A 25,033-nucleotide genomic window follows, 5' to 3' on the forward strand; every position below is an offset into this window, starting at 1 on the left:
CAGCATTTTGAAACCTTTTCATATTTATACAATTATTTTCAAATCAATTTATATCCCTTTTGAGTTTAGTTTTATTCTCTATAATGATATTATTGTTCCTACATTTTTTTCCTTTGGTGTATAATAACCTACTAGCTAAAAGCATGATTGAAAGTCTCAGCGAGCTGGGTTCACACTATTTATCTGATAAAATCAAGTGAAAGTCAGACAGAAATACAGTAGTTCATGTATTATAAAAAGAAAAGAGAGGTGGATAAATAAATAATTCATGCTTCCAAGTGGCTGACCATGGGAAACCCTTAAGCCTTTCAGAAAGTATGTAGGTAATAATATAATTATGTTTAGACAATGCTGCCATGTAGTTGCATGCAAATAATCAGAAAGTTGAATTTACACTCTTACTATCTAAAAACAAAATTGAATTTGCTTCTATGAGCTCTTTACACCTCATTGAGTTAAGCAAATTCCTGAGCATAGTTAACTCCTTTCCATTGAGAAAAGCTGATGGAGATCAGGCTGTGGGAGGATAGGGTAATAATGTGCAGATTCCAAGCTAATGGCACATTGCAGCATGCTCCCAGTTTGATTAGCTCCAACCTCTGAACTGTCTGCAGAATATATTTTTGAAACAGGGAAGGGACTGTGAGAATTAATATTGGGAAAATGTGACTTTCAGGAACTTAAAATTCCAAATAACAGGCTCTAAACAAGATCGACTTCATGCATTACCAGTTGTATGCAGAGTTTCCCAGATTATTCCCCTTCTTCTAGATTATTGCAATTACTTCTTTCTGTAGAGACTTTGAAACAATTTGTGCTGGCAGGAACTGTCTGCTGATTGGTACTTTTCAGTCTTTTCTGTGGGGCTGGCTTTTCCTGTCAATACTCAGAGGTTACAAAGTTCAGGATTGAGTAGCCTGTGACAGGAAGACTTCTATACAGCATGTTTTTCACTCAAGATTTTATGCATAACTGCAGAATGAGTAACCATTTCTGGGAAATGTCGCTTTGCAGCATCCCTGGCTCTGCAGTCTGTGCCTATGACATGCTTGACATTGCCAATGTATTTACTGGGAGATTCAAAGAACAAAAGTCTCCAGATTCCACATGGACACCAGTTCCTGATGAACGAGTGCCCAAGCCCAGGTATGTTGCATATGCACTGTTGCGATAGATTGCTCTGTTCCTGCACAGAGCACGCAACTTTTGACAATTTGAAAGCCTTGTAAAGTACAGACAGAGTTGAAAATATATATTGTATCAGTGAAATAGGGATTGAGTTGGATTTAGATTTAAGGTATATTGGTGCAAGTGAGAATTTTTTCACTTAAGCCAGATCTCTGTGATGTAAATTAGGGCAGGATCAGATCTACTTGGTCAAAATAATTGATAACTTAAGGCTTGTATGAGTTACACACCTGTTGCAAATTGGTTTGGTAATGGATGTGTTTGGTAGCAAAGCCTGTCGCACCAGTTTGCTGTTCTGGAGTTAATATGTAATTTATGTGCCACAGAGGATGCAACAGGGGCAAAAAAACCCAGCCTTCTATCAAAATGGAGATTTGCTTTACCTAATTCCTCCTGCAAGTTTTTTCCTGCTTCCGCTTCCCTCCTGTTTGTTTCTGACCCCTTTTTTGCAGTCTCTTTGTATTCCCTATAAGCACCCATTTCATCTGAGTCACTAGTGACAGCCATTTGTTAGCCAATTTATACCCATGGCCAGATTTTGCTCTGAGAGTGTGATATAAATGTAGATAGAACAAGTTCATTTGTCTCAGTCAAGCTCTCCACTGTAATACATGATTTACATTGCCTGTGATATCTTAAGGAGCTATTCAACCTATCTAAATCTCTGAAATGGCAACTGGGCTTCTAAGTCCAAATTTGGCCCATGATGTTTCAGAGAGTTGCTGAGTCTAGTATTCCCCTGCTGTCTTTATTCTGAGATTATCAGTCATGAGAAGAACCTTGAAGTGACTGGAAAATCTTTTAAATTCTGTGTCAGTTTTCAGTCTGAGCCCGCTAGCATTATTCCTGGATTTTCTTCTGCTTTTTGTAGTGTTCCAACAACTCACTGACATGACGGGCTGCCTTGGTAATACAAGGCTGCACACAAACTCCAAGGCCATTCATTTGGAACTCATAATCATAGAGGAGATCTTGCAGGGAAGGGGGAAAAAGACAATTGGGTTTTTCGGTGGGAAAGGAGAAGAGAAAGTTGCACTGCAAGTTTGTGGTCTGAGCCAATAGCAGGCTAACAGTTACACTGGAAGATGGGATAATACTGCGTCTTCTAAGTCATTAGCAGGTAACATAAGCTGAATTGGTGAATAATGTTTCATATAAAATTTGGTCATCAATCTGCATAATAGAAATAATCATTATTTGTAACATGTTGAAATTCAGAAGAGATGGGAGCACAAGATGCCTTTGAAAACAGAGTAGTTTTTATTTGGATATCTCAATTTGGTGCAGAAATATTAGTGCTTCTATCAATGCTAGCATTTCTCAGAGTCATACTGGAATCTTTCAGGTACTTAGCTTCTCTTTTTTTTCTGAGGTGGACAGCAAGGTTTACTCAGTTTAGTGTTTACTCGATTAAACCAGCGGTGAGATTAAAACAGGGTTAATCCAATAATGTGATTAGGATTTAGAAAGAAATAGGATCAGATTTACAGAAACCCCAGGAACCACAGTAGCAGAAGACATAGTCTGCTCCCTAGAATTCTCTGGGAATTTCACCTAATGAATCGGTGTCCTTGGAAGGACCTAGGAGACTGGTGATACCTTTGATTTCTCCTTCTCTCCCCTTATGGCTAATTGTATACGCAGTTACAAGACAATCGAAGTATTTTGTATATGGAGAGGCAGAGCGCACAGTCTCTGCATGTAATGTCTGTTGCATAGTTGAGTGGAACCAAATTCGCTGACCCAGTTAGTCCCCTCCAGTTCTGTGTTATCCTGTGTTACCTTCCTACAGAACATTTAGTAACCTAACGTTTGAATATTTTTCTAAATCTGAGCAACAGATGTGACAGGACTAGCGTTATTGTTCAGGGTGGCATTACTCTGTTGATGTCAGTGGCTCTACCCACTTTAGACTGGGTGAAGACTGGGTACTACAGCATAATTATGAGTGAATAGTCAGTCTTTCATCCTCCCATCTCCTAGTGGCTCTAAACTTGAAGAAATATACTGGTCTGGGAAAAGAAGCAAATTAACCTTCTGTTGGAGAAAATAATACAGAAAATGATAATGACAGACAAAGAGTTTTGCTACTCCCTGTTTAGAGATGACCTATGCATGCAGGAAGTTAAGTTGCCTAAGAGGAGCAGGGCTGTTTTTAGGAATATAGTGTGTAAATTTGTATTGAAATTGTCTAAGAACAATTAGATAGCATCTCAGTGAGAGTCCTGTATGTGCTACAGCACTGAAGTTCTCCCATCCAAATGGAAAGAAGGGTGAAACCAATGTTTATGTGAATGCTTGCTGGATTGTCTTCCCCGATAGTCCTCTTTCTACCAGACAGTACTGGAAGCAGTGTTACTTCACCCGTGTTTTAAAAAAAAAAAAAAAAAAAAAAAGGCCATTTCTTGTGTTTACTGGGGAGACTGCTTTTTTTCCAGGAAACAGCAGTAAGATAGAAAGTTAAAAATCAGAAAGTATATCTGTGCTAGTGAACTGTATCAAGCCAAATATGTATATACGATGATGAGGTTCCAAGTGAGTAGATGAACTACAAACTCTGGGTCAGATTTCTGCTAAAGAAATGTCTGTGTGCTTTTACGTGGCAACACATGGAAGTACTTCTGAGGGGAGGATAGAGCAGGACTTTAGGCTCCCCTGAGGGGCTGAACGAGTCCAACAGATGCCTCGATCCTCCATTTAAGCCCTTCTAATGCACTTCAGATTTCACTGCAGGGCCTGGTCATGGGTCTTATGGAAGGGAGACTTCCACCTAGGCATTGAATAAGTGTTCTGGCTTCCCTCTCTTGTTTTGTTTAGGCCAGGTTGCTGTGCTGGCTCTACGTCATTAGAGAAGTACGTAACCTCTAATGAGTTCCCAGATGATACTCTGAACTTCATCAAAACGCATCCACTGATGGATGAGGCCGTACCTTCTATTGTCAATCGACCTTGGTTCCTGAGAACGATGGTCAGGTAAATACCTCCAAATGAACTCTTCTCATCTTAACATGCTGTTGTGCTAATAACCATGCTTAGAATACTGTTAAATTCTGTAAACATCCCTGGTGTGCTGGGCCTGAATCCAACTAGGAAGGATGACAGTGCTGAGTAGAAGCCATAGAACTCCCTGAGCAGCTTTCAAGATTGGAAAAAAACTCAGTCCTTTCCAACCATGCTGTTCTGAAACCGGATCTTGGAGGAAATACAGAGCAGGGAAGGTTGCCCTGCCTGTTGGCTTATGGGTTAGTGTTTGAGACAGCTCTGTAGAAAACTTTGGGCAAAGATCAACAGATAGCTCAGGGGTATGTACACAGGATACAAAGATGTCTGCCAGGATATGTTCACAGGATATGAAGACGTCTGTCAGGATATGTACTGGTATGTTTCACTGTTTACACAAGTGTGCAAGCAGAAATAATCACATAGTCCCTATCCGTTCTGTGGCAACAAGAGAAAAATAATAATGAAGAGATTTGAACAAAGACTCATAAATCAACAACCCTCAAACATGCCGTCTCCTTCCTCTGAAAATATATTCCCACTCCTGTATAATGCTGTAGTCACTATACTACTTGTCTGCCCTCCAGCTGTGAATGAAATAATGTGACTAACTTTTGCCACATTTTTGTGTCTCGTACAAGGATAGAGTTTTGTGCTTAGTCGTGTTTACCTTTGGGAGGGTATGGTTTAGTTTTAATAACATACATTCTGTTAGGTGTTTATGTTAGATAAGTCAGGTCAAAGAAACTCACTTTGGACTCTGAGCAAAAAATGGTGACATTTTGCTCTTATGGAAATTGATTCTAGGATTTTAAGCTAGTCCTGGACAAGCTGCTTCCCATGTGGGTGATCTTTAACTTCCAGTTTTCTTGTGTCAGAGACATCACTTGGGAGCAGATGGGCCGGGACTGGGGCACCTTAAGATTAAAGCAGAGACTTTAAATTTGATTCTGTACTCTATGGACAGCTGGTACAAAGAGGAAATGTGAGGTGTTGTGAGGGCACAGTAAACCATGCTGCTGAGGAGATGTGCTACAAGAATGTAAGTGCAGTTTCCAAAGAGTCCGTGGTTTCAAGCTCAGGAATATTGTCTTGCTCTATTCTAGGTATGCACCCCTCGCCAAAGGAGAAGACACTAAGTTTTGCAGAGTGCCTTCCTTTAATCATCAGTACCAGATCACCAGTACTTGTTTTCAATTAGTTTTGTGATGCCAAGATTCAGTATCATCTCAGCACTGAACACACTCAGTGGCTGTGGTGTGATTATTTTCCGTCAGATAAAATGGCATTTAGCTCCTCAGTATTGCACTGGTGCAGCTTTTCCTGCGAAGGAGTTGACTCTGGATCTGTTATCACAGTTGCTGCTTTTAATGTGACAGAGCTTGAAATTAAAAAAATTTCACTGCACTGATTTTCTTTTCCTGCCTATAGAAGTCATCAGGCTAATACTTTGTTTTTGATTGGAAGGATAATTACTAAGTGGTTTCAGACTCTTAGCACCCCCGTCAGCATTCTGCTTGAGGTGTGCTGCTGCAAACGCTGTTGCTAGCTATTTGACATATGGACATGCACACACATGAAAATTCCCCACCATTTGAGGAGCCCAACTGGTACAGTCTGTGTCGACTTACAGGGTTATTCAGCCAGAAGAAGTGCTTAAATATGTTATATGGTTGCTAGAAGGCTACCACGAAGTTATTTGAAGTGGAAAAAGGTGATGTAATAAATAAACTAACCCAAGTGATAAAAAATGCTGTATTGTTATTCTAGGTACCGCCTGACCAAAATTGCTGTAGACTCTGCCGCTGGGCCGTATCACAACTACACTGTGGTTTTCTTGGGATCAGAGAAGGGAATCATCTTGAAGTTCTTGGCCCGGACAGGAAACAGCGGTTTCCTAAATGATAGCCTTTTCCTGGAGGAGATGAACGTTTACAATCCCGAGAAGTGTGTATCTGATTCTTCATACTCATGTATGGGCAGCTTTGACACGTCCAGTTTCCCAGAGAGCAGGTTGTCCCATGAAAAGGAAAATGGCTACAGAAGCCAAGTTTTTCGAGTCATTTTAAATGTTTGTTTGGGGGGGATGTCTGGTTTTGAGTCTCTACATGGAAATAAAATATTTTTTATTCAATATGTGTAGAAAATAGAGCATCCTACGCAGCAGTTGATGGATAATTAAAAGTGAAATTCAGCAAAGAAAAGATTAATTTCCTAATCCTATAAAAAACCTGATTCCTCGCCAACCAACTCACCAACCAGCAAGCCACTCTCCAAGGGATATTTCCTGGATTTCAGCCTTCCTCAAATATGCCTAGGGAGTTTTTGAAGTGTACCATAAACATGCAGACATTTCAGCTACTCTGAGTACTGGAGAAGAAAAAACACAAAAGCTGAAGGGCCCTCAGAGAGCTTGTGTAGTGTACAGTCCCTCTCTACTACTTCTCATTCCCCTGTCCCATGCATTTTTAACACTTGCTTAAATATTTTTTTGACAGTATTTCTAATGCCTGTTGTGTGTTCTTCTTGGCTTGATCAGTTCTCCTTTTCTCGGGATTTTTCATTTGTTTGTTTGTTTTTTAGCTTAAGGAATCATGAAGTTGTCATCTGGTTTCCCAGCAGAACTCATTTATAACATTATCTCATTTTGTCAAACCAGGTGCAGTTACGACGGAGTGGAAGACAAGAGGATTATGGGTATGCAGCTTGACAAACAAAGCAGTGCCCTTTATGTTGCCTTCTCTACCTGTGTTGTAAAGGTTCCCCTGGGACGTTGTGAGCGTCATGGCAAATGTAAAAAGTATGTGTTTTGTGGTAGCACTTGCCCTGTTGTCAGAGGCCTTAGAAGCCCATCAGAACACTAGACAACTCAAGAATGCCTCCTTGTTTCCTTCTCTCCTAAGGGCCTGCATAGCATCCAGAGACCCGTACTGTGGCTGGGTGAAGGAGAGTGGGGCATGCACACAGCTGGTGCTTGGTGCTAAGTAAGTAATAGCTTTCACTGGATGGACTGTGAGACTCTGACAGTGGCGCCAGGCAGATTTGGACAGAGTTGTTTGAAACATGGGGCTCTTAGGGAAGAAGAATGTGTGAAGTATTTGTTTCTGCCTTATTTGCATTCTCTGAAATTTCTTGGTGTTTTTTCATGCTAACTCTCAGCTGATTGGTAACTGTTGAAAGAGGAGGAAGAAGAAAATGAAAGAACCATACTAAGGGCCACGTGTTGTTGAAAGGAGGGAACTTGATAAGTATGTCTGGACCAGCCCACACTGGAGCCATCACAGCTGATTACAGAGGCAGTAGAATCCAAATTAGGTTACTGAAGCAGTTTGTCCACTGAAAACAAAACCAGTCCTTCTAATTTACTGTGCATTACTAAGAAGAATCACAGAGCACAGTAAGAGCTGAAAGCAGATTCAGAGAAGTGCTGGATCTCCCTTTGCTTAACAGTAGCATTTAATTTTTTATAATAACAAAAGGCTCTGAGAACTTGCTTAAATACAGTTACTAAAGCCTCCTTGCGGGGAACAGATCCACTTCAGAGCTCTCTTTTCTTGGCCACATCTGACATACCTCACACTCTCCCACCTTAAGGTATGGTTATATTTCCTCAAGATAGTAGTGTAAGTGTGGTGTAAACATCAGAAAACCTCAATAGCCCTACACCAGCCCAACTTAACCCTACTTCTGTTTTGGTCTTCAGTAAACAGGATGGATGAGTTATCATTCATATGCTTGTATCAGGTTCTTAATTTGCTATTTTAATTTAGATTGTTTCATTAAAGATCCAGTGTGGATATTATAGCGATATCTATATATGCATTATTACAAGGAGTGTGGATTGTTTGTGACAGATCATTTGGTAGAATAATGTTAAAGTCCATCTGTGTGTGTATCAGTTTGTCTCAAAAGCTTACCAACATTCTCAAAGTATTTGAGGGTTTTTTCCCACTTGCCATAGCAAGACTTTCAGGATTTCTGTACCTTACTCGCAAAAGTGGCTCCCGTATTTACCAATAGATCCCTGAAGACAGAGGCAGTGCAGCTTGCTGTGGTGCAGTCCACAGGTGAGCTGGGCAGGTAGCTCTCAGTCCGGTGCATAGCTCTTAGGAAGGAAATCCAGAACAACTGTTAAGCTGGCTGGTAAGCTTCTAAATTATCCAACAGGAATAGACTTTAAGTGTCCTTCTGGAGTACGTGGCAATTGAACAGCAATTTTAAGAACCTAGAGTCTGGAACTAGGTGCCTAGTAGAGTAATTAGGCCTTAAGGGCACTATCCTAACCAACATAGATAAGAGCTTGTGCTGGAGGTTTTCCAGGGCTTTTGTCACTCACCGTCAGGGAACTTGGAAGAACAGCTTCGCTAGTTATCAAAATCACAGGCTCAGGTTAGAAGCCTAAATTGGAGGTGTCAGCTAGAAAAGCCTGTAAGTATTTATAGATAAAGTTTAAGTTCAGTGGAATTCCTTTTTCAATCTGTGCTTTAGGCCTTGCAGTTTTGTTCCGTGCAGTATCTAAATATCCTTTAAAATGCAGGTTGCATCATCAGAAGCCAAAGAATAATTAAGAGATGACAAAATAATGCCTATGTTGCAATTTTTCAAGCTGTGTGTGGGAGTTCCAGAGAAATGGCCAGTTTCACTGTGTCTTCATTTCAGTTGTAGATGTGATAATTTCTTTCTGGTAGTGTCTGTGACTGTTGTTATTCATACCGTTACGTTTCTTTCTGTTGTTTAGACTGGCATTTGAACAGGACATAGAACATGGCAATACAGATGGCCTGGGTGACTGCCAAAGTAAGCAAAGCTTTTACTCTCCATTTACCATGTGTTACAGAATCTTTCTGAATGCCTCAAATCACCATTACCTGTCAGGTGTTCTGTCGTAGCAATGTAAGCCACAGCAGGGACATTAACTGTGGCTAAAGAAGCAGGTTCAAGAGGAACACTTGTTTAAACATGTTTGAAGAAAATATCCCAGTTGGTGTGATTTATACAAACACCAGATTTCATAATGGCTATGTGGTGAGAAAACCCCAGCTTAGGAGGATATTGATTATAGCAATGACACAATGAACTGGATGTTCATTTTCTTTATCAGCCACAGTAGATGGGCTAGTTTGTTTATGTAGATGTGCAGAAAGGGCTTGGTTTCTTGTTGTAGACAGTGACTTGGACTGCACTCCCATGCAAGACAGAGAGACAGCAAGAATACCTCTTTGATTTGGGATCCAGAATCAAGAAGTGGGAAATACTTAATTTGTGAATCTTACTGGATTTTTACCCATGAGCTGGACAAACTAGCACTGTTAATGGTGAGATGCTACTGATCCTACCAAAGGAACCTTAATGATAAAACTTAGGTACTAACAAAGTGAGTGGGAAGTGTCCTTTAAACATTCATGTTTTGCACTGAGGTACTTAAAAGTATCTCACTTGCATTACAGCAAAGAAACTTTGCATGCTGATTTCTGAGCCTTCAGGAATACCGACAGCTGTGTTAAGACAGCTCTCATTCCGAATGTTCTTGCCAAGTTCAGTTTAATTCTGGGCCCCAAATATTATTTATAAACTTTATGACACCAAGAATCACATTCTTTTTGGTGCAATTTGCACTGGTGCCTGTAGATGCAATAAAAGGGCTGAAGCTGAGGAGGTAAGGTACAGTGAGTCATTACTTTTGGAATGGAGAGCAAAATAACAGAGGGCTAGAGTGTGCCCCAGGATACAGTGCAGGCCAGCTTCTATGGGGAATGCTAGAGCCTTCCCATGCCTTGCGCATCCTTATTCAAGGGTCATTTATTATTGTGTTCGCCATGCTTGAGGGAGTTCAGGGATTTCATCCTCTGTGTGCCTCCATTTTAGCTACACCTCCCTCTGTTTTTGCACTAAGATAAGATTACTTGGGCAGTCTCTGTTTTTTGAGTGAGGTGAACACACAGTCCCTCCTGTGTGCCCCGGAAAATGAGATAGCACCAAAATCAGGTCAGTACCCAGCTGGTACAACTTTGTCCTTTTCAGATATCAGCTTAGTTCTGCTCTTCTTGGCTCAATAGGTTAGACAGGAGTAGACTGTATGTAGTATCAGTTATATATGAAAGAAGAGTAGGAAATGATTCAGAAACAGCAAGTTGTGCTCATGGAGAGAGATCCACTCCTGTGGAGGGAACAACAAACCCAATCCCCTGCTTAAATCCCTCTTAAGACCTGAATGATGCATTGAACCTTGGCATTGCACAGGGGTAGATTTCACTCTGTGCTAACCCGGCTGATCTTATTACTTCATGTGATCTTGTATCATGTGAGTTTTGTCCTCATTGACTCACATTGCTGGCTGCATCGCTTGATGTGCTTTGTGTTAAATTAGGACTTGATCTTGCAAAGAAAGCCATGGCAGGGAGAAAACTGGTCTTCTGACTTGGTATCCCTGCACAGGGCCAGTCATGAACACTTTAAGGTCAGACATTGTTTCCAGGTATGTCTGAATGCTGGATTTGCCTGGGTCCTTAGGATACTAATCACATACGTATAAAAATCAGCTGAAGCATAAAAGGTTGCTAGCAGCAAACAATTAAAAAGAAAAAAAGAGTGAGAAATAATGATTTTTCCCCTGTTATTTGTCTTTCAGATTCCTTCGTAGCCCTGAATGGTAAGGACGTTCTTAGTTTCATTATTTATTGTCAACAAATCAATTCTGGAGGAATCATTTTTACTAAACTTTGAAGTATTTTCACACTTATGTTTTATTTAATGTTTCTTCCTGATTTATTTTTTTCATAGACATTTCAACTGCTTCACCTGATCATGAAATGTCTTACAACACAGTGTATGGTCAGTTTATGGATGTTTTAAAAAATTCTCCCCAGATCCTTGTGTTAGCTAGTACTTTCTGTCCTCAAATAGTCATTACCCTTTTTTGTTTGTTTTGTCTTGTTTTTGAGGGCCTGATTCACTAATCACAAATAGAATTAAGCCATACTTCTTGATTTTCAATCCCTCTTTTCTTAGTCCTCTCTCAAAACTCAATTGAATTAAAGTCATGTGTGGCCAATTTTAACAGCACTCCAGCAAACATGATAAAGAGCATGCTTCATCTGAACACTTAGGTATAGTGATATATCTTATCTGTTCACTGGAAAAAAGAAGATAGCACCTTGGATCCCACTCACGATTTGTCCAGGCTGGTGTCTTGACTGTGACAGCAGCCAGTCATAGATACCTCAGGGAAAGGAGCAGAACAGTCCCTGAGTTAAAGAAAGAGCTTTCGTGAGGAAAATTGCGCTGTTAACCATGTCAGCTGTGGCTGGATTATGCCTTGAATCCTAAAGGTTTCTGTCACTACTAGAGTGAGTCATTTATGTCATCTGCACTTGCAGTATCTTAATGCCCTGATGGTGCCTGGTCTGTGAGAACAAGGGGATTCACACAGCAAATTAAATGACCAGAGCTGAAGAGGAGCATTCCTGGTAGCCTAGAGTAGTAGTCTCCCTCCAGGCGACTGTTAATCTGCACTCAGGGCAGATTTGCCCCACTTCGCTCAGTCTGTTTGGAAGTGGATTGCACTAAAGTATAAGTAGGCACTTGGAGTGCAGAATAAGTGTCTACATGGGGAATTATTGCAGAATAAATAATTGCTTTAAATTCAAACCTAGAATTATATTGCAATAGCTTCTCTTTGTAGACAGCCTGAACAAAGACAAACACTCACAGGCTAAGAGGATGTGTAGTGTTGCTCCCAGTGAAGTCAGTGACAAATTTCCGTATGGGATGGGAGCTTACTTGTGAGGTTTCTTTGAGGCAGTACAAGACTAACAGTCCATCAAAGCTGGGGCAATTACCATATGTTTGGCTGAATGTAACTAGATACAGGTTAGTGTGCAGTTGTGCACATTAGATTGATCTCTTCGTCTTGTACTTGCGAAATATGTAAGTACAAAACAGAACCAATGACAGCTCAGTAAAGCAGAATATAAATAACTGCAGGCACAGTAATACTGCTCAGTGCTAAAAAGAAATAAAATAAAATTCCCCATTTTTTTTTATTATCAGGAAATGGAAAATGTGCAGGTGAAACTTGTTTGCAAGTATGATAATGAAAACCAGTGAAGGCAGTATACACAAAATCAAAGTTGAGATTTTTGTTTGGAAGGCTGATGGTTTCATCTGAATATACAGCTTGTACTTTCTTTCAGTTGAAAACTGTTACATTTCCAAAGCACAAAGCAGCAATTAAAGAATAATAATAATAAAATCCATACTGCTGAGTCTGAAGAAAAAGAAAATGGCCTTGGGCATAGTGCTGATGTACCAGGAATGTCTTAGGATTCCCACTTCTAGATGCACCCATAGGCTACACAGTTGCAGCTGTGGGGCTGTGGTTCTGGATCCCATCTGCTACCATAGTAGTGGGGACTCTAGCAAAAGTGAATCTTTTCATCTGACCATAGAATCAGGAAAATGGCCCAAATGAGAGGCAAAGTGGAAAAAGCTGCAGTCCCAAAGGGTAACAGAAGGAGTCTATGCTACTGTCTACCCATGTCAAGCCCAAACACAGATGCCATTTACTGAATTCAGTCCTTAAAATAGGATCCTACTACCAGATGCAATGGAGAAATGCTGAGCCAACATTCTTTGGTTCCCATTCATGCCCTGTCTTTCACAGGTGATTTCACTGACGTTCCTCAGGTAGATCATGATACATGACCACTAGGCAAGACAGCTCTTCTTTTATGAATTTATTTGAAATACCAGTTCTAATGTTACTGCATAGCTGGCAGTCAGTCTTTTCACCTACTACAGGCAGGCAAAATACATAAGGGAAGTGTGTTAGTCACCTCTATTCATCTTCCACATGAGGAGTGTAAAAAAAATGGCACTATTACTCAGTAAACCAGTCTCAGTAAACATGCTCATGTTTGCTAACTGTTATGACTGCTCTGAGTCTTTTTTTTGCATGAGAAGGCTGAATTTTTATAAATGGTGCTTTTTGTGTTATTGATTACAATTAAATGCGTAAGTAAATGGTATTTCATAATGGATTAAACCTCAGAACAGTGAGGTATACCAGCATGCCAATCAAGTGAATGCTCAGGGTGCCTTTGGATCTGACGGGTTAAATATATCCAAAGGCATCTGAAACTCCAGATGCAAAAGACGTTTTAAGGCCTAATTCTCCTCTCACTTGATTTATACCAGTATAAATCAGCTCACTTCAGTGGACTTACTGCCAATCTGTACCAGTGTAAATGAAAGGAGAATCAAGACCTTAATCTTTGTATTTTTGGCATCGGCCTCCTCCTGAATTTGGCAGATGGGCTCCCTTTTCTGGGGCAACCTCACATGATCAGTTGTAAAAAAGCAACAAAGTGCAGAGTCCACAGATGACTGTTCACGTACATTCCCTTTTCACACCCGAGGAGAAGACAGCATGCTGAAGGTCTGGCTGCAGAAGGTCAGAGAGAAATGATGCAAGAGCCACAGACTAAAATAAAAAGATTAGGCTAGATTCCTCTGCAAAATTGTAAGCAGCTTCAATTACGTTTGGAAATATCAATTCTTAGTGAATTGGGCCCTTATTTTACACCCTAGCCACATTCCTTTCTCCCTCTGTAGTATTGATTTAGCCTTTCCCTCTAATTGTCTAATTAGGTTGCTATAGCTGTTAATAGGATAGTGTGTGCACATCTTAACCTCTAGTATCCTAATGACTTGTGCGTATTAGAGCAACTATCAAATACATACTGAATCCCTGTCTTTGTTTTAAAGCAGAAGAAAAAATCTCCTTATATTTTACAAGTACACTTCAGAACGAGCTATAGTTACAGAAGTGCAGCCCTTCTGAGTCATTATCCATGCTCATAGACATGAAGTGTTTTTACTCTCCATGTATTACTGTGATTACAGCATTCCAAATGGAAAGTTTTGTGAATAATTGAAGCACCTAAAATAGTTTTTTTGGAAGTATATGTTGTTTTTACATATTTGCTTTAAACAGGTAAGTTTAGAAAGCACTATATCTGCAGTTTTTTTCAGAGGGATTGTTTTAAAACAAAGGCAGAATTGTTATTTTAGATGTTTAGGTGTATTAAAACCTAGCCTGTGTCAAAATAGAGGTATTGGCCACATCTCACATATGCTAAAGCCACCTTGAATTACAGCAAAGTCTGTTTATGTAGTCAGTGGTAAAAATGGTGTAATGAAAAACAGACCCATTACATTTTGCAAGCTATATGGCACATTGCGAAGGTTTAATAATGGCTGTGAGTGAAAGGACCAGGACTAGGTTGCCTGCCACTTCAGTCTTTTCTCTGCTTACGAGAGTAAGTTAACTAGCTCATACATCTGTGGTACCACTCTGCGTAAAGGTGAATTTCACGCAGTGGGACTGACTATGCAAACACTTACAAGACACAGTAACATTGCTTATGGGATCAGCCACTGCCCAGTAGTAAGTGTTTGCAGAATATGGCGCTCTCACAAGTGAGAAAGGTTATTAAACTCTAATCTGCTCCTGCCCTGCTTCCTCTCTCTAGTAAATCAAATGGAAGAAAGTTTGTCTCAATACATGTGGAAAATTGTTTCTTGATGTGTACTAGACTAACACATTAGTAACAGAGCATATAGTCTGATTTCTCGCATTTGTGTGAAACGCTGCTCTACCTAACTACCATCTGGTATACATTAATATCGTCACAAAGCCTTAGCTTTCCATTACCAAGGAGTTCTCCGTGTACTTGTAGCATATGGTTCAGGAAATCTTTTTGCAGAAAATGTGTCCCTAAGGCATATATTTCCTCTAGATTACTGTATTAAGAAATGTTTTTCTTTAACCATACTTACGGCTTTTCCTTAAAGTTGCCCCTTGAACGCACCTAAACTGAAAGTGTCTGGACAGAGATAGGAGCATAAAATGCATATCAAACACACATGACTGCTACTTGGCAAGACTTTCTTCTCTTCCACTTCCTTATCAAGCTATGACTAATTGCTTGCTTATGTTGAGTGCAGCACTACTTGTAGGCTGACCAAATATTGTACACATTATTGTGGTTGTTGAATGAGGTATTAACTTGGAGACTGGAACCCCATGAATGTTGGCAGTATGGTTTAGTCTTTAGGGAAAAGACGACATGGAAAGCTCATAATTTCCACTTTCTGGCCTGTTTTCTGTCCCATTGTTTCTCTTATTTGTTGCGGATGAGTACAGGAGTTGACAAGCATAAAATGTGAAGTGAAAGCTTTACCATTTCAGCGTATTCTTGCTTCAAGGGAGCACACGCTTTCTCTAGCTGGATCTGTACCAGTCCTGTTGGAAATAGGCAGCCATGTGGAACTGCTGCAGAGCAGGCAGCAAATTCGGATCAGAATCCATCCGTCTCACTGTTACCAGTATATCCAGCCATGCTCTGCGGCTTATGAAAACCTTTTAGAAGTGGATAATCTGCTTGGCTTCAGTTTTCTATTTGAACAACATTTAAAAACTTCATCTTCAAACAAAATACAGCCTCTAATTTGCAGTGTTAAAGAAAGACGGCTGGTGGAAAACCACACTTCCCGTCATGAGGGACAGAGAATAATACAGTGCCCTTGTCAATTTAAGCCTTCAGCCTGAGGTCCATGCTACATTAATCATGTTAATGATCAGCTGTAGTGTCTGAAAGCTGGATCCATGGTGAAAACACTGTGAACCTGACCAACTTTCCCTGCAAAGTGTAACAAAATGCAAAATTCAGTCCAGAGTGCTGTCCAAAATACAATTCAGAGTATAATCCAGTGCAGTAAATCAGAAAGACCCCTCAAAAGTATATGGAGGAGCACAGACATCTTCTTTTCCAAGATCATTAATATTCAGCAGGACTTCCTTAAATCACATCAACATCTTAATAGAAGCCACAGCTTTTTGGCGGCTTCATTGGTAGTTCAATCTTGCGAAGCTGTTAAAAGGGCTAGATAAAACAAAGGACATGGGTGCGTCAAAAAGCTTGGTAACATTGGTGACTAACATTTAGATTTTTGTTTGCTAGAATGGCATTGAGCATCCTAGGTACATCAACCCTCTACGCACAGCAGAGAATTAAGCTTCTCAGAGCAGGGTCCAGAATAGCGAAGATCCAGAAGCCACCAAAATCAAGTTTTTCTAGATACAGTTTCTCAAAGCTTTATTTTTATCCAGTGACTGTTTAATATAAAATACTGAAGCACAGTCTCCTTCCTTTGCAACTCTATGCCTTCACCATGAGGCTCTAAATTTGGGTTCCCTGTGTTGCTGCCATGAGGCTCCAAATTTGGGTTCCTTTTGTTGTAGTATCTCTGCCCCACAGAGTTGTGAATTCTTTTTCTGAGCAGTGGTACAACATAAGGGAAGGAATGGAAAGCCAGCCACCCTGCTAGAGCAGCCTGTAGCCTGGTGAGTGGACTCTTCTCTAAGGGACACTCCCATCTAAGGAAAGAAGACTAAGTTGCTAGGCTGTTCAAAAGAAGTGGGGAGCAAAAGAAGGCTGGTATGAGCCTATCTAGCAGGATCTCAGAAGAAAGCATTATCGCCATTTCTATCTGCGAGTAATCTGATTCTGTTAGTTTAAGTCTGAGCATGTTTTGAAAGTGCCTGTCTTGCCAGGTTTTTTCAGGAAGGTAGGTAAAGGGAAATGTAGTTACGCCAGGTTAAATTAACTAGGCCCAGAGTGATCTGAATCCTGCTAAAAATGACTCATTTTGATCACATGCCAAAAGGGAACTTTCAGAGACACCCAGAATTTTAAGGTCAAAATGTTGTGATGTTAGTGGAGTTTGAGGGTTCCAGACTGCAACTTTAGATTCAGAGACCTAGACACCAAATACATCACACTTTGGGTGCTGACATACTTCTTGGGTTATAGCTATAAAGGACACATTCATTTACAAATACCTCTCTGCCTAAGCCAAACCGCTGTTAATATTGCTTTGTGTTTCCAGCAGGGCATGTTCTGTAAACATGGTGTTTGTTAGGGTGTATTTGATCAGAAGAGATTTCCTCAGCATGCTTATTAAGAACAGCAATAATGATGTCTAGGACAGTTGTAAAACTTAGTGAAACAGGGCTATAAGCTTCTCCTAAACTTCTCCAGTTAAGATGATTGTGCTGAACTCCAGTACCTATGTGACAGATACGAAGTGGATTAGATTCTAAACATTTCTTCTTAAAAAGGGCAAGTGAATGTTCGAAGGGGTCCAGAATGAATAAAAATGTCAAATATCTGCTTGAAGAAGGCTAATAGCCAAATGTGATTTGAAGGCTGTAGCAGTAGCCGCTGGAATCATTGAGTTCTTGAACAGATTCACGTAGTAAGGTATTGCCTTCACTGTTAATTCGAGCAGAAATAATGTTCAGTTTCTTGCTGGCTCTCCCTATCTCAGGGCCGTTTTAGAACATCTGCTTGGACAAGACCCGTGGAGAGCGTGCGTGTGGCTATGAGCCGCTGACAGGCCCTGTACATGTGCCATCTAAAAGGCAATGCCCCAGTGCGAACACACAGGTTCTGGGCAGCCTTTTATTCCCTCTGGGACTAGAGACAGAGAGCAGCTGGTGACATCATTTTGTAGTTCATGGGGCATTCCCCTTTAGTTTTGGCCTTATTCAAAGTTGTTTCGTTTTAATGCTTAAATTGTTTTTTTTTTTAGTTGTTTCTTAACTAAACAATTGCCAAACATTGTGGATTTACACTTCAGTGTAAGTCAGGCCTGTATACTGAATTCAGCTGAAAGAACATTTGACTCAAATGAAGTGTGCTCACACTGTTCTGCACTCATTCAACTCTGTTGAGTGAAAACACACAGCTTTGAATTCAGCGGCAGCCAAAGGCATGTGCCTACGTATTAACAATGGTTTGTCTGGCTGATCTGAAAGGTTCAAATCCTCTGCTTCCTTTGGTCAGTGCTTTGAAAGACTTTTAAAACATTGCTCAATCTAAGACATCCATCCATCACTGAGGAAAAGCAATGCTTACACTCCTGAGATAGCATGGTAAGTGACTAATGAGACTTGTCTTCCCTAACTGTATTTATAATGTAAACAGGACACTCCAGTTCACTAGTTCCAAGCACCACCACTTCTGACTCTCGCGCTCGACAGGGTTATGATACTAGGGGACGCATGCTGGATTGGAAGGATCCGATTGGCTCATCTGAAAATACAGATCCATATGTGGCAGTTTCATCCCATAACCATCAAGACAAGAAGGGTAAGGCCTTGGAAATGACTTCCTGTGGTGGAGAGGGAGGGGGGGAGGACTAAGGTGTAACTGCTTCCAGCTGGCTCAGAATAATGTAATAAACTCCTTCGCTATAGTTGAAAGCTTATCGTAAAGCAGAAACTAGATAGCCAATCTCAGACTCAGTCCTAGATACTCACTGCCTGAGGAAACCACACAAAACAAATAGGAGTGTATGCCTTTGCAGTGTGTTGTGTATGTGGATGGAGAAGGGGAAGACAGTGGGGATTTAACTGCTTAAACTTGATCTTCCCCATTGTCTGACTACAGAAGATTCATGGCTTTCCATCATTCTCGAGTGTGCACTTCTACATTGCCTTTTTGTCTGAATTCCCAGGACAGCACAACAGATCTCTGCTATTTTGACATTATTTCTGTTTGAGTTAGGGCAGTAGTAGTCTCACTGCCAGACAGAGGTACTGCGGCACAAAGCTTTGCACTAATTTAACTCAGTGGAGTTGAAATAACACAGGTCCTAATAACTGGATCCACATCCCAATGTCTTCAGTGAGACCTGAGCATCAAATACTCCTGAGAATCGGAGCTGAGGAGATCATTAGCTTATTTCAAAAGACACTTAGGTGACTATTGGTAGAGCTGGATTCTGTGCAGCATTTTTAAAGCCCCAAAAGGTTAGAATTTAGGTGGTGTTTCATAGCTTTCAGTACTGTGCTCCACTCTGAAGCACACTTCTGTCTAATACAAGGGACAGCCCTGTCACTTGGCCTCCAGTCTTCTTTTGCTATACATGAGGAGAATTAGGCAGAAAATTGCCTAAACTTGCCACTTGAGCTGCTTAGAAAAGGAGTTCTTCTTCTAAATAGGGGTGATGGTGCTCCATCAGTCTATCATGGCCCCCATCATTCTCTCGGCTCCTTTTAATCAGAATCTCAAAGAGATTAAAATAGTTTCTTTGTAAATTGGAGACTTAGATCCAAATAGCCACTCTGCCTGGCGAAATTTGACTCCCTGTTCTTCTTCTCTAGGGTGTTCTCAGGTCTGTTCTTTCAGTCTCTTCTCTGTTGAAGATGTTCCACCCAGTATGGACTAATTAAGTACGCAGTGGGCCAGAAGGAGGATGTTTATAAGCAAAACTCGCTTGCCGAGTGGTTAGGGCATGCACCACGGGTGAGAACACACATGGGCTTCAGTCCTCGCTGCTATCATATAAAACACTTAAAATATTAATTGAAATGTGGATTCCAGTCTCTATTGTTCATGCATTTTACATGGAAAAGTCATTAGATAAAAGCATCAGCTGTTCTTAGAGAAGCTACTAGTATGCCGGACTCTTGCTCTGAGTTGTCTGCCCAAGCTACTAGGTTACTAAATCATGCTCCTTCCTGTCTCTTTGACCCACTGAATCTCTGAATTCTCTACATGTGCTGTGGAGACTTTAAGCAGAGAGTAATAAGCATATTAACATTGCAGAACAGCTTTTAGCAGAGCTGCACAAACAGCTGACAGCAGTCTGGATCCAGACTATGAATTCATAGTGCCTGGAATTCACAACTGCTCCAGCCGCACAGTGCCTCCCACGGTCCTGTGAATATCCTGGATTTCTCACTGGACTCTCCAGGATTGACTGCAAAGAATCATCACAGTTCCCAGCCATGAAGGCAATGTTTATCACCTGGCTGGCGCTGCAGGGCTGGAGCCTGAAGCATTTTTCCAGCTGAGGAGACTGGTCAAATTGGGCAGGAGATCCAGTAATATTTCCTAAGAGGCCATGGTGACAATTACTCTAGAAGCCCTAGCTTTTAGGCTTGGTGGCAGGAAATGGGATACAAAGGTTTGAATTCCCTCAGGCAGTGGATGTGAACTTGTGTTTCCCACCTTCCAGCAATTAGCCCTTCCTGTAGAAAAAAAAGGGAGGGGGGGAAGAAACTGCCATTTCCTCCTCTTCCTTCAGCTGGGATTTAGAAGTGGCTACTGTTCCAATATATTTTTCAGAGCTTGATCCTTTAGACTTATTTGGAGGTAACTGCGAAAACTATGGGGCAAAACCAGTAAATTTCTAGAACATGATCAAGCTTAGATGTGAGTTAAGCACAGGCTCCTCAGCACTCTGAAGACCACTGGGCTGCTGAGCTTGCGCAGAAGCAGAATTTCAGGCAGTTGCAATACCCAAGCTCAAAACCATAACGTAGGTGGTAAGAGACTGAGGGTGTTGAAGGGAAAAGCTCAGATTCCTGGTTCCTACTTAAGCCTAATTTGAGATACCAACCTTATTTTTTTAAATTTGAACCCTATTCTTCAGCCATTACTCCTCAGCTTCAGATGGGCAGTTCAGAAAAAGCAATTTCTGCGTATTATGTATGTAGAGAAGGAAAGGCAAAAAAACTCGTATGCCCTTCTAAAGATGGCATGTGGTTTACCTATCACTCCTCTTTACTCTGAGAAATACATCAGTGACAATGCTGGCAGCAGAAAAATAAGCATTTTTTTTCTGTCCAATCTCTTGGTAACACCTGGTATTCAAAATGCTTGAGATGAGAGGACATTTCTTAGAAAGTGCAGTGTTCTGTGTTCCAAAAGATGGTGGTGTCTTTCTCTCCTCCAGCTGAGAGCAGGGGATGTCATTAAGCAGACTTGGTGAGGAAGGAAGGGCAAGATCCTTGAGCCCAGTTCTTCTGCTGACATCAGTCGCGGAGCTGTGTCAGAAATCGCCAGTAGTGGAAGATCTGGCCCTTAACGTACTCTAGAGAAATGCAGAGATATTTATGCATTTTAATGGCACTATTTGTTGTGTGTGGTTCCATACTTCACAAATCTTTTGCAAAGCAGTGCTTAATAGATGGAAGGCTACCTCTTAAAAGCATCTTGTATGCCAGTAGCAGCTTTCAGAGGAGCATGCAGTGAAAATATTAATAAATGTATAGCTGTTGGATTCTAATCATTTTCGCTTCAATACACTGACTGATGAGGTGGCTTACATTGAATAGTTCCCTCCCCAGGGAGTGGTGACTACCAAAGAGCCTTATTAGCACTTGACAGGGTCATTTAAATATCATGCATTCTTTGGTGCCTAATTATGAATATTGACAAAGCTGGAAGCAGTCTACACACAATCAAAACAATGGCGGCAGAGGTGACCGCATGGTTGTTTACCATTACCATCTACTTGTGTGCTGTTATTCCTTGCCTTGCCCAGTCAGAGCCGGTCGGCTCCAAAATTACTATTGATTTGTTGCTTTAAAAGGGCAAAGGAAAGAGTTCTTATGCAAAATTAAATCAGAAAATGTTAAGCTTACTATCCTTTCATGAGGATTTTGTTTTCACTTTTGCTGTGATTTCTTTTACCCTCACACATTCACAAAGAAAAAAAAAACTTTTTTTTTTTTTTAACATTTTCTCTTTATTTTGCAAAGTGCTTTGTGGTATTCTTCATTGGTTGTGTTTAATCCTTTGGACAGTGTTTTCTTTCTTTTCCTGCACTCACAAACGACTTCTCACTGATCGTACTAATTGTACAGAATCCACTTGCTGCTTTCTTTTCTGTGACATGGGTGCTTTGGTGATGTCACATCCATCCATATGCTTCACTTTTAATTCAGTGCAGGCATCTTGGGGAATATCTGTGGGGGTGTGAAGAGGGGGGTTCTTTAAAAGGGTTGACTCATGGGAATGTGACATTTGTGTGCCACAGCTTTCGTAGCTAAATATACTCTGGGATTGTTGTTTCTGAGCTACATCACATTTCTTGCCAAGATGAAAATGTGCAGTGCAACCCATAGAGTGGTAACTATGTGTTGCCATCCCGCTGGCATTTTCATTTTGGCCATTAAGGAATCCGCCCTTTGTATTGCAGAATGAAAAATCAGCTCTGATTGGGCAAACTGCACCCTCCTTTTCCTCTTCCTCTCCATCTCCTCCACAAAAAAAACAAAAAACCAAAAAGCCCCATGTTCCAGAGTATGTTTATGTTTTGTTTTCTTTCTTGCTGTGTTTTTAGCATTAATTTAATTGCGTGTTTCTCACCTTTGTCCAAGCGGTTGTCCTCACCTTGCCGAGTCTAACCTCCCCTTCTGCTGCCATTGTACTTAGTGTCCCTCCCCCGGGAACGAGGAGCTCCCCGCGCGGAACCTTCCAAGGCTTTACCCTGTGCACTCTGAACAGCACCCTGGCGCTCTGTCTCCGTAGCGTAGTCCTACTAACGAAGCGGGCAGTACCTACACGCAGCTGTCGGAGAGGCCTGTATGAAGAAAATGGAGCGATTTTCTTCAGGAGTAACTGGCCTTGCCCCCGCATTACCCTGCTGGCCCTTCTCTACTGTCTCCTATCCGTCCTGCTTTTCTTTAGAAATGCCTGATGCTTTTCAAGCCCTGGATTCATTAGCACAAACATAGCCAACTGTTCGGTTTTCTCACTCACTCCCTAGATGTCTGGAGCCTACCCCTTAGTCACAGTGTTGATAAATTTGTTGCAAATGTGGCTTAGGGTGTCTTGGTTCTGCTACAATTTCTATTCTGTAGTATTCAGATGGAGATGGTTTAGCTGGGCACTGAAAGGTGAAAGTGCAGGGTTATTCTCAGCAGGCTTAATACTTGTCATCTTTCTTGTCTCAGCACTCATGTAAGCAAAGATTACAATGTGGTCTCTCCTTTCTTTAACAAGCCTTTTGTCGATATCCACTTAACGAAGGTAGAAAGCTGATTGGAAACGGGACGTGATGCACACAGTTTATAGAGTTTACAGTTGCTGGTGTATTTGGATGTCAAGAATGCTACTACAGCTACTGTGTCTGGTGGAATCTTCTTTTACTCTTCTGTTAACAACAGCAGCCCTTCCTCTGATACAGAATTCATAGGCATCATTAGCAATATTCAGCTCATGTGTATGGAGAGGACTGTTATTGGGGAGCCCAAGGGCTGTTCGTTTCAAAATCTGGCTCCAGAAAATGTTTTTTATTGTACACAAGTGGCAGTGTTATTAATTTTTACTGTGATTATCACTGCTTGAAAGGTTTGCCAAGTGCTGACAATGCTTGTCTCTGGAGAGTTTGCAAATGTTAGGGCAGATTCAGCTCCAGTGAGACAGAATTACGTGAAATTTCAGGTACCGTTATGATAAAGAGTGTAAAGTGCTGATTTAACAAGATACTTTACAAATAGAGATGAAATGAGAGAAAAAATTCCATGGTAAAGCAAAGCTGCAGACTCTTTTTGCATTAAGTAAACAACTGGTGTTCATCACGGGAGGGCTGAGTTCTGCACCAGGAAGTCCATTTGCAGAGCATATTTTTACGCAAAATGTTGTTATATGCTAAACATACACCTAAAAAGACCTAAAAGATTCCAAACATGTTTTATCAGAGGAAGCAGGGAAAAGTCATTATTATCCTGCTGGCATTTTATAATAATTCAGAAGGGCATTTGAAGTGGCACAAAATTCATCAAGACTATCTCTTGAGTAAGTGTTTGCAGGTCTGAGGGGAAGGGTTGGATTTTCAAGGCGAGGCAAGTGTTCTGTATTTGATTCCTGTCATAGTTCTGGCAATCTCAAGTAACTGACAGATCCTAAAAAAATGTGTTAGGCTAATCAAAGAAGGAGCTGCACTGTAGTCAGTTTTGCGTCGATAGGGCCAGGGAAAAGCTGTAAGCTCAAAGCATATGTGCTTGGAGGAAGTTACACAAAGGCACATGCTGTTGTTGCTGCCCTCTCCCATGTCTCAAACCATTGTCCACACAAACAAAACTGAACTTTGCAGTTCACTAGCCCTCTAAAGTGCCGAGGAAACAGTGAAGACAGATCAGACCTGATCCTCCACTTTCTATGCTTTTAAGTATTTTGCCAACGTTCTAGTTAAAAGAGTGGCGTAAGAAAGGGAATGGTGGAATTAGTCCTTACTATCTATGATTCTGTAGCATTTGTCTGAAATTTGAAGTGAGAGAGTTGATTACTCGGAGCTGTAATGCTCCACAAAAGGATTTCATGTACGTGATATAAAGTGGTGCAAGACTTAGTCCATTTAAACTTTTATAGATCCACATCTAGATTAAAACCTTTTCCCATAGGATTTAAACAGAGGTTGGTTGGATGAGTCTGTGCTAAACAAAGCCCTATAGATTTTTTTCTGAAAATGTTCTTAGATTATTGTAAACATCCCTATTTATAGAGGGGACCTTATTTATGTTTGTCATGTACAGTAGCTCCTTAAGTGGAATGCTAAAATTTTTTCTGTTAAAAACCACCCCATATTTATCTAGAATGGCTCTAATGAGCAATTTGTCCAGGAATAGGATGTCTCAGAAACCAATCATGGCATGCCAGGCTCCTCTGCTGCGGGATACCTATTTGGCTCGATGTCAGATGAGCACCAGAAAAACATTGTTAACAGTTAAATGGGACCAGATTTCTCAGTAGAGTTTATAGTAGTCAGATATCTGTGTGACAAGACCAGGCTAATAACTAGCAAAGGTGTCAGAAGGCCAATGAGCTCGCTGTGCTGGAATTGCAGGTATCCTGTGACATATAAAAGGGGGCTGTGCAGTCAGGACTAACGTGACAGACTTGTCCGGAGAAATGTATACTGATCCTTCCTCTGTTCTGTCTGTCTTGCATGTACAAGCTGTCTGTTCACAGAGCTAGAGACAGCT

General features: G+C 41.0%; 1 protein-coding gene across 6 annotated transcripts in view; it reads left to right on the forward strand.

The window, feature by feature from the left end:
• Positions 1-25,033, forward strand: part of LOC112985817 (semaphorin-6A) — a 118,365-nt gene that overhangs the window by 73,557 nt on the left and 19,775 nt on the right. For 4 of the 6 annotated variants that reach the window (XM_064500542.1, XM_064500543.1, XM_026104722.2 and 1 more), the window contains 9 exons: positions 1,015-1,146; positions 4,006-4,161; positions 5,959-6,135; positions 6,848-6,988; positions 7,092-7,172; positions 8,927-8,985; positions 10,817-10,837; positions 10,969-11,019; positions 18,240-18,404. In XM_064500542.1, coding sequence (XP_064356612.1) covers positions 1,015-1,146; positions 4,006-4,161; positions 5,959-6,135; positions 6,848-6,988; positions 7,092-7,172; positions 8,927-8,985; positions 10,817-10,837; positions 10,969-11,019; positions 18,240-18,404 — 983 coding nt within the window. The remainder of the gene's footprint in view (positions 1-1,014; positions 1,147-4,005; positions 4,162-5,958; positions 6,136-6,847; positions 6,989-7,091; positions 7,173-8,926; positions 8,986-10,816; positions 10,838-10,968; positions 11,020-18,239; positions 18,405-25,033) is intronic. The other 2 variants (XM_064500544.1, XM_064500545.1) reach the window with 2 other exon arrangements.

The sequence above is a fragment of the Dromaius novaehollandiae genome, chromosome W, assembly GCF_036370855.1.
Source record: "Dromaius novaehollandiae isolate bDroNov1 chromosome W, bDroNov1.hap1, whole genome shotgun sequence".
NCBI classification, from domain to species: domain Eukaryota; kingdom Metazoa; phylum Chordata; class Aves; order Casuariiformes; family Dromaiidae; genus Dromaius; species Dromaius novaehollandiae.